This window comes from Malaclemys terrapin, chromosome 3 (assembly GCF_027887155.1).
Source record: "Malaclemys terrapin pileata isolate rMalTer1 chromosome 3, rMalTer1.hap1, whole genome shotgun sequence".
In the NCBI taxonomy this organism is placed as follows: Eukaryota; Metazoa; Chordata; order Testudines; family Emydidae; genus Malaclemys; species Malaclemys terrapin.
This window is the reverse complement of record NC_071507.1, coordinates 83019996-83029695: the sequence shown is the minus strand read 5'-3', so window position 1 is coordinate 83029695 and position 9700 is coordinate 83019996. Positions and strand designations below refer to the sequence as shown.

General features: G+C 42.8%; 1 protein-coding gene across 2 annotated transcripts in view; it reads left to right on the top strand.

Annotated features, from left to right (window-relative positions):
* The first annotated feature begins 208 nt into the window (after positions 1-208).
* SMOC2 (SPARC related modular calcium binding 2) overlaps positions 209-9700 on the top strand; it is a 176151-nt gene continuing 166659 nt past the window's right edge. The window contains exon 1 of one of the 2 annotated variants that reach the window (XM_054023593.1): positions 209-851. In XM_054023593.1, the coding sequence (XP_053879568.1) occupies positions 780-851 (72 nt within the window). In that variant the 5' untranslated portion in view covers positions 209-779. The remainder of the gene's footprint in view (positions 852-9700) is intronic. The other variant, XM_054023594.1, reaches the window with a different exon arrangement.

The following is a 9700-nucleotide window of genomic DNA, read 5'->3' as shown; positions in this document are numbered from 1 at the left end:
CCTTAAACCTTATTTTTAAGGGCTCTGGTGGCCACGAAGATGATTGGTGTATGTGTCTGTGTCCCCTGGAGCTAAACTGGCTGGGTCAATCAATCAATCAGCGAAGGATCAGTGAGTCTGGGAGGAGAAGCTGGAGGCTGGGTGAGGGAGAAGTGAAAGGCAAAAAGCAGAGTAAAGGGAAATAAAATATTTGGGGCGGTTCACACGACATCATCAGCAGCAGCTCCCGGGCTGTGTCCAGCAGCTCCAACCCCGCCAGCTGTTGCAGCGCGAGAGGGCACGTGCGAGCGGTGCTGCCCGGGTGCTGCCCTGGGGAAGACACATAGGAAGGGGGCAGGCTTGTTGCCCGTTTTCTCCTTCCTTTTCATTGCCCCGTGGCTGCGGCCGGCGACCCTCCGGTGCCAAGGCGGGGAGGCGGCCAAGCGCAGCAGAGACGCGGGGTAGCATCTGATCCGCTCCAGGGAAGCCGAGAAGCGCCACGCCCCGACCCCGGAGCAGCAGGCGAAGCTTCCCCGCAGCGCGTTGCGCGATCGCAGGGGAACCCGCCCCAAGGCTGGGGAGGCAGCTCCCCGGCCGGAGGTGGGAAGCGCTCGAGCAGCCGGCGAGGGGAGGGGAGGGAGCGCGCTGTCCCCCAACCCCTCACTTCAGGGGGTGGGGAAAGAAGCCCTGGGCAAAGGGACCTCCCCGCAGGAGAGACTGAAAAGCAGCCAGAGCCCAAGGAAAGTCCCCCTCCTCCCCCGCCAGCAGCGACTTTGCGGCTGTCCCGGCCTCGGATCAGGATGCGGCTCCTGCTGCTGCTGCTCCCCGAGCTGCTCCTCGTGGTGCCGGCTCAGAAGTTCTCCGCGCTCACGGTAAGGCAGGCGGCTCCCCTCTCCTCCCATGAGGAGGGCTTACCAAACAAGCACAACCCTCGGAGCTCGCTATTTGCGGCCAGCGCCGGGAGCGAGTGTGAACAGTTTGGGGGCGCGTAGGGCGCACCCCGAAAACAACAAATCCTGGACCTGATCTCTTCTCTTCTCTCCCCTCTTAGGTCAGGCTAATGCGGAGGTTGAATGAAGTGTACAGGTCTTAGGGGGTGGCTCGAGGTGACTCTGCCCATGTAGGTTCTAACCTGTTCTAGTCCCTGAGATCAAACCTTCTCAGCCTGTCCTATGTAGACAAGGACTGATGGATTGCTGTATATTTCTGTAACTCGGTGGAGAGAGAAAAGGAGACCCCTCCCCTCCACCCTTTTCCAGCTGACAGTCCCTCCTGTCAGAGATCAGGGAAGCTGACTTTAAATAAAAACAGCACTGCATTGCTGTTCACCTTGCCTGTAAAACGAGCACTGGTTAGAGAGAGACGCAAGCTGGAGAAACTAAATAAGAAACCTGATAGTGGATGATTTCGAAGGGCAAAGTGTGCGAGTGATTGAGTAGGTCAGTAGCAAGAGAATTCAGCGCTCGTGTTTAGCCACAGATCAGGTAGGCATACAGGTTGAATTGTTGCAAGACAAATTCCTTCCCCTTTGCTTGTAATGTGCTAGGTAACTTTGCTGCTGCTGAAACGCTTTTCTGAGCCTCCCTGAGACAAGATAAAGTGATGGTGATGGGGGGGGGGGGGGATAAAACCTCTCCTTCTTGCATCTATTTTAGATTGAAAATTCTTCAGTTTGTACATTAGAAACCTTTATTTGTGTGTATTGTACAACACAGAACCCATGGCTAATACTCCATAAAATATACCATTTGCATTTTCCAAGGAACAAGATTAGCTATTGCAGTTAAATGGAAATTTACTTGTGGGTCTCCACAGAGCTTTAATATTATTGCCTTTATTATGCTGCAGTGGACTAACGTTGCACTGAAGGCTGCATTTAGAAATATGTGGATCATCTTAGGTTGACCATTTATTTTTTTAATTATAAAGCCCCATGAAACAGCCCTCCTTAGCTATTCTGGGGCCCCTGATGCTAAACATGGGACTATGTATAAGGATGGGTGAGCCAATTCATTAGGATTGCTAAATAAGCCATAATCACTTCTCTAGCCAAGACGTGAGGTTTGCAGCTAATAGCTCAGTTCAATCTTCTTGTAGAGGTTGTAGTGTTTGCAAAACTATAATTAATGCAATCTGTAGAAATAAAAATATATTCATTAACTGTGTTTTTAAATGTGTGCTTGAATAAACATAAAGGGCAGCTACCCATTTTCAGGCAGTTAAGTGTTTTGGTAAAGGATATTCAGTTTGGAGGTTTGCAAAGGGAGATGTATTCTAATTTTTTATCTTAGACTTTCAGACAATGAATGTTTCTATAAGATAGGTAAATGTTACAGTGTGATATTTTCAGAGGCTTGGGGGTGTTGCTCATACATGACATTCCTCACAAGTTGTCTGGTCTCCCTGTCTAATTTATTGAAAATTATGTGTAGATTAACAACTGCTAACTGAAACCACAAAGCTCACTCCACTTTTGCAAGCACAGAACACATGAAATCAAGTGGAGTACCATAACACCACTTAGACTAGTTTTTAAACTGTCCTCTCATGGTGAGAGGATTTTGGGGGGAAAAAATAGCACAAGGTGATTTTTGGCACTGAATTCCAAGTTTGATTTCAAAAGCACGTTAGAATTTGAGTTGGTTGGTTACATGAACAAGATTTACAGAAACCAATACTTTGTTTTCTTTCCTTGGCCCATTATAAACATTTTAAATGATTGTGAATTAGGCTGTCAATCTTAGTTGTTCCATGTAACAGCAACTTCTGTTATATAACACCTTTCATCCCAAAGCATTTGACCACTAGATACATATACACTGCCACTGAAATGCAACCATCTCTGGGGAGATGGATAGTAGCTCTACTGAAGTGGAAGAAGTGAAAGTTTGGCCAAGGAGACTGGGGTAAACCACTGTCTTATAAAAATGTAATATGTCCATACAAGGCAAATATAACTTTGGTTTCACCTGAAAGACCTCCCTCCCCCAAATAAACTATATGGCACTCAATTTATATACCTTGGAAGGATGAAAAGCTAAGTCAATTCTGAAGGAATTTGAACTTGTGCTTCCAGAGGGGTATTGAAGTTGGAAACTTGATGGTTAGGTTTGATCTACATTGGGCTTCTCACTGGTGGCAACCAGCTCTGGTATAGATGCATAAGTGCTAACTCCTGTAGGCAGTGAACCTAAGCCAGTTCTTCACAGCACTCCCTGTGGATGTGCTCTCACAGAGCTGGCTCATCAAACGTGTCGCTGTTTACATTAGAAACCTTTAATTCATAAAGTAGGTAATAAACGCCTGGATGCACATAGTCTGCAAACAGAAAATGTTAATCTTGTAAAAATTTCCCATAAAAATAAACCTTGGGTCTTGAGTTTTGGTACCACGTGGGGTGGGGGGTGTTATTCCTACAAAATATTTGGAGACATTTCTTATTAAAATGGAAAGTGAAATATCACAGCAACAGTTAGCTCAATACTAAATCATTCTGTACTCTTCCTTACAGTCATTTGACTTGTAGTTCACAGAGTGTATCAATATGATAGTTATTTTTCTCCAGTTATGTACTCTTCACTCCTTATTTCTTAATACATTAGAGATATTGACTTCCCTGAGGTACTGACACAAAAGGATGCATTTTCATCTTGAGCACTTCTCAGAAATGTCAATAGGTGTTGTGTGTGAACCGAACCTGGGGTATTTGGGAGTGAAAGGAAGGGAAGTGTGTGTGTGTTTTTTAACCTGCTGCATCATTCTACAATGCTAGATTATCTTCCCCTGTATATAGAACACCCATCTCTTTTCCATGTGGCAAATGAAAGCTGCCCACCAATATCACGGCTGGGGGAGTAACTAACAGAGGCCAACATTTTCAAAAGTGGCCACAGATTGTAGGTATGTAACTTGACACACCATTGTGCTGAGTTTCACAAGAGCTGAGTACCAACAATTCAGATTGAACTCAGCAGGAACTGAGTGCGCTCAGTACTTCTGATAATTAAGCCTCAGGTGTTTTAGGCCAAAATCAGAGCATGCAGAATCAGTGGCCAGTTTTAAAAATGTGGCTCCATGGATCAGAAAACTCACTCTCTCTTATTTAGCAGCTCTAAGGCTTTAGATTTAGAGGAGAACTTGACAATGTTGAGGGTCAATTTTTATGTTTGGATCTGGCAAAATAGGAATTCTGGGGTTTTAGTTTTAACTTATTTCCCTGGTAGCCCTAGAAGCAGAGCAAATATTGCTTTCAAACAAGAGTCTATTGTCTGCTTTCATTTAATTAGGAATACATTCTTCAATTAAAATTCCCTTGGGGAAATAAAAAGCCCAGGGCTTAAATTAAATGGAAAAAATGATTTTGCAAAACTTGAAGTTTCACAAAACCCCAAAGGGAAAAGTTCAAAAGGTTTCACACAACTCATAACTACAGTGGGTTCTCCAGTCCCTGGTAACCAACCTCATTTGTGGCTCCAGTGCTGAGCCACAGCTGGCCTCTAGTCATTGTGTAACTATGTGGCTTCCTAATGCCTTGACACTAGCAGCCAAACTGATTTCTGATGTGCACAGGAGTCAAAGACTTCACCACTGCATCCAAAGTTATAATCTGGTCCTTAAAATTATTTCAATCTTGCAGAGCTCTTGGCCTGTTCTCGTTCTAAGACTGCCTTTGCCAAGGTTTCTCCTGAACTCGTCTCCTGTGAAACATCATGTTGCAATGCCAGCCGAGTATGAATAAAGGGGGGGAAATATCTATCCTATTAAAACACTGTCAACTACTAGCTGAGCCATTGGGCTGGGGGGAGATTTTTATGAACAAACATTGGCAACAGAACACTTTTCATTTTGGGAAGCTGGGGTGGGAGCTATTTCATAAGTACACTATTTTAGGGGACATCTAGATAAGAAACTGTTCAATGTGAAGGGTCTGTAACCAATTTAGTTCCCCCTCCCTCTGTCAAACACCACTATACAAAGTCCTCACCTTCTAAAAAGAACTAAATAACTTTGTTCTGGAAACACTTCTATGGAATGACAGATGGGATTCTGCAAACTCTTGCAGTATATTACTAGAATATTTTCATGGTGTATTACTTTTGTTATAGCATATAATAATTTATTTAGCATCACAAATCTCATATCTATATCCATCTCCTTACTGAAATATATTGGTAGATGAGAGAACAGAACTAGGTGGCATGATTCCAATAAGGGCAGTCACATATTATGGATCTAGGTACTTTTGTGTTGAAATACAAAGCTTAATGTACACTCCATCTTTCTCTAGTTTAAGAGACACTTAGATTACTGCACTGATCCTGAACTGAAAACATGGGGCATCTTTAACACTATGTTTTTAGAACTATCACTGCAGCTTCTACCTCAGCTGGAGTTGTGTGTGTGTGTGTGTGTGTGTGTATTAATAGGATGCAAGTGTTTCTTATTTGAAAACATTTGCATTGTTCCTAATGTACCACAAATATTTAATTTTATGCCCAAAAGACATGCAGAATCATGTTTGTCTTTCAATTGAATATCAATCTTAGATCCTACTAGAAAAGAAAATTGTTTTTTGCATCTGGAGAAATCTCTTACTGAAATGTACACCTCAGCCTGTCAAAAGTTTCTTTCATCAGATGCTGAATATTTCAAGGAACAATTGTTTTCTTTTTCTCCCTAGGCACATGCTTTGTGAGTATTCAATAGCATTTAATGTCCTGGATAGGTTCCACAACACTCACCAATATAAGATGGACCACTAAGGTAGTTGAGTAGAGGGAAGCTAAACACAATCAAAGCTTTCCAAGTTAGGGACCCATTTGGATGGCGCCTACAAAACCCAAACATTTGGAAAAGTTACTTTAATTGTGACTCAAAACCAAGACCATAAATAAAACTATAAGTGGCTCCAGATTCTAACAGCATTGTTAGAGCAAATGGGCATTGATGCAACAAAGGGTACATCAGTTCCGAAAATAAAACTCTCAACAATGCTTTCCTACAATAAACTTTCAAGACACTTCTCATTGTAAAAAAACCAACAACAAGGTTATTATTAAAAGGTCAGAGGAACTGATTGTGTGTTAGAAGTCATTTTTATGCACAGAGCCAACAAACACAGTCCCATTTAATGTGAAGTGAATAATGTTGATGTCAGGTTGACTGCACCCTGGGAGTGTTTTAAAACTGAAGGGGGGGGGGAGGGGTGGTTTATAGGAAGAAAAAAAACATACATAGAAAGATACATTTATGAAAGGCCCTCCAGCCCATTTTGCTGCCTCCATTCATTCCCTGTCCTGAGGGGTAGTCCAAGGAGTCATAGCACTAATGTGTCCTTTTTAACCGTGGGCAAACCTCCAAAGCTTTGGAGGTTTTGTTCATTTTGGAGGAACATCCAAAAATGTAGATACTTATCCAAAGCTTATCTGAACCTCATTGGTTTGGAAATCAGTCTAGAAATCTCTTCAGGCTCTCGCTTGCTCAGGAGTTTGCTAGTGTTTCCGGTATTTTGGCCAGGCCAGAGTTACCACAAGAGCAACTGTTTTCATGATATTTTGGTACTTCACCTTTCTGTCATGCTCAAGACCAGGAAGTGAAGAGGGGCCTGAAAATTTATAACCAACTTAGGAGTCAAGAAAACTATTTTTAGATTGCAAATGAAGGTTTGAATTTGGTTCAGGAGTGTCGATTTTCATCTGAACTGCTTCATATGTTCTTGACAGGGCTATGTGGAGGATGGAAATTGTGTTTCATGAAGGATCTAGGGATTTCAGAATCTGTTTTTTTTTCTGATTAGGAACAAAAACTGAAAGTTTGGAAATTCTCTGTATAGGAAAACTCTGCAAAAATTTGTTTCAGGTCAATCAAATCCTTTTTGATTTTGTATTATAATATATGAAATAAAAATGTTTTGAAGTGACAAGTAGTTTCAAAACAAAACAAAAAACATTTTTGACTATCATGTCAAAATAGGATTTGCAATATTGTCAGAACTTTTTTCTTTTTTTAAGGGGAGGGGGCTCAAAATGAAATTCTATCAACATTGACCCAATTTTGCAAAATGTTTAGTTTTCAACAGAATATCCTATTCTAATGGAATTTGGTTCCATCAAAGTTTCTCTGACTAGCTCTAGTTCCTGACCAGTACTCACCCCTTTCATTTCACTTGCAGGACTGAAAGCACCTTCTACATACTGACACTGATTATTGGCTCCAAAAAAGAAAAAGTTTAGGAAAAGCTTGCAATCTGTTATATACTAACATTACGTGACATAATAGGTACTAAAGACAAGGAAAGATAACTGAAAATGCAGCAAAAAATTAGAAATATTTGTGTAGATTACAGATCAGCAAACAATCCTAGTTGGCTACAAGGTCAGTAATGGCTGAAATGGGGGCAAATTCTCAACGTAGCCAAGGCCAGAAAGGCCACGTCTAGGAAGAGAGGCTAGTGGAATCTCCATGCCCATTCATTCCTTGGCCTTGCTGTCAAGAGTATCCATTAACCATGTCAATTGATATGGTGTTTTGTGTGATGTGGCCAGCTAGTCACTTGATATTGGTCTGAGTTTCCTGACATCACAGCCCCAAATAATAAATATGCTTCAGAGAAGAATAGGTAACACAGCACCACTCATTGGCACAGAATCACTATGGTAAGATTCTTAGTGCCATGGGTGCAATTAGCAGCCTGAAATTTTAATCAGCATTTAGATAATAGATTTATTTTTTTGCAAACCTTAAACTTAAAAAAAAATTGTCTGAAGTCAGTTTATTTACTTAAGTTTAGTTTTCAGAGATGATGAGTTGGTATTTTATCAGCTGATGAAGATTCAAGATAGCAGACACTGCATCAGAGAATCATTGTTAGGGCCACAAAGAACATAAGAACAGCCATACTGGGTCAGACCAAAGGTCCATCTATCCCAGTATCCTGTCTTCCAACAATAGCCAGTGCCAGGTACTTCAGAGGGAATGAAGAGAACAGGTAATCATCAAGTGATCCATCCCGTGTTATCCATTCCTAGCATCTGCCAAACAGAGGCTAGTGACACATCCCTGTCCATCCTGGCTAATAGCCATTGATGGACCTATCCTCCATGAATGTATCTAGTTCTTTTTTAGACTCTCTTATAGTCTTGGTCTTTACAGCATCCTCTGGCAAGAAAAACATTGACTGAAGTATCAGGAGGTAGCCGTGTTAGTCTGTATCCACAAAAACAACAAGGAGTCCAGTGGTACCTTAAAGATTAACAGATTTATTTGGGCATAAGCTTTGCCCAAATAAATCTGTTAGTCTTTAAGGTGCCACCAGACTCCTTGTTGTTTTCATTGACTGAAGTTCACCCTTGGAATTCTCTAGTGTATTGCTCTGCCCAAAAGTTCACTCAGGAACATTTAACTACTATCCACTCCAATGGTCGGCAACCTGCAGCCTGTCAGGGTAATCTGCTGGTGGGCCGCGAGACAGTTTGTTTACACTGACCGTCCACAGGGATAGGCGCTGACTCTGTGGGTGCTCCAGGGCTGGAGCACCCATGGGGAAAAATTAGTGGGTGCTCTGCACCCACTGGCAGCCAAGCTCCCCTGCCCCACCTCCTCCTCCTCCCCCCGAGTGCGCCGCGTCCCCACTCCTCTGCCTACCTTCCAACGCTAAGAGTCAGGGCTGGGGTGGGGATTTGGGTAAGGAGTTGGAATAGGGGCAGGGACTTTGGTGAAGGGGTTGGAATGGGGGCAGGGCAGGGGGGGGGCCTCATGGAAGGGGTGGAGTGGGGGCGGAGCCGGGGGCAGAGTGGGAGTTGGGAACCCATTGAAAAGCAGGGAAGTCGGCACCTATGTCCACAGGCATGGGCGCCCACAGCTCCCAGCGGCCGCGGTTCACCATTGCCAACCAATTGGAGCTGCGGGAAGTGGCGGCCACTATGTCCCTGCGGAGATGGACCAGTGAATCAAAAGCAGAGTAACAGACTGCAGCACAAAAGACAACTGCATCTTGGTGTGAGATGTGTGTGTCACTTGAGGAGTTTCTTTATTTTCTACTCCTATCTAGGAGGGAGTAATGGAGAGGGAGTGTGGGGGTTAGGCTTAGCAGAAGAATCTGTGGGTTTGTCCATATTATGGGGGAGGAGGAAAGACAGGCAACACTTTTCTGGATTCACAACCCATTTGACCTTAATCCACATCTGCAAAGAGAAGTGAATGTACCCAGTGCACATGTACTGAACTATCTCAGCATTGGGAAGGTGCATGTAACCAGTGTAAGCTGAGCCATATTTTCTGAATACTGGATGTAAATGTTCAGTTGCCTACATACCAGAAATGCTTTGAGATTGGAATTAAAGTTCTAACACAGGGAATTTCAAAAAGTAGAATCTTTTTTAAAGTAAAGCCATTGTAATATGTTTAATACAGACTGAACTATGCTTTGTTTGCATTTCTCATTTCCTATTGTTGTATGCATACATCTATTCTCCTTTTTGAGATTTGGAAGTGAATTTAGTGCTTTTGAAAGAAAAAAAAAAAGATGGTGCTAAAGCCAGGCATGGCTAAAGAAGATACACTGGAAAGCTTTGCTAGACAGCTCCAACAGTGGACTTAAATCCGCCTCAACAGCAGCCCTGCTATCCAAGTCTCAGATGACACTTAAAGACGGCCAAGTACACAGAGTAATTTTTATTTAAAATGCACAAAAAAACTAAAATCTTGAGAGCAAAAGCAAAAA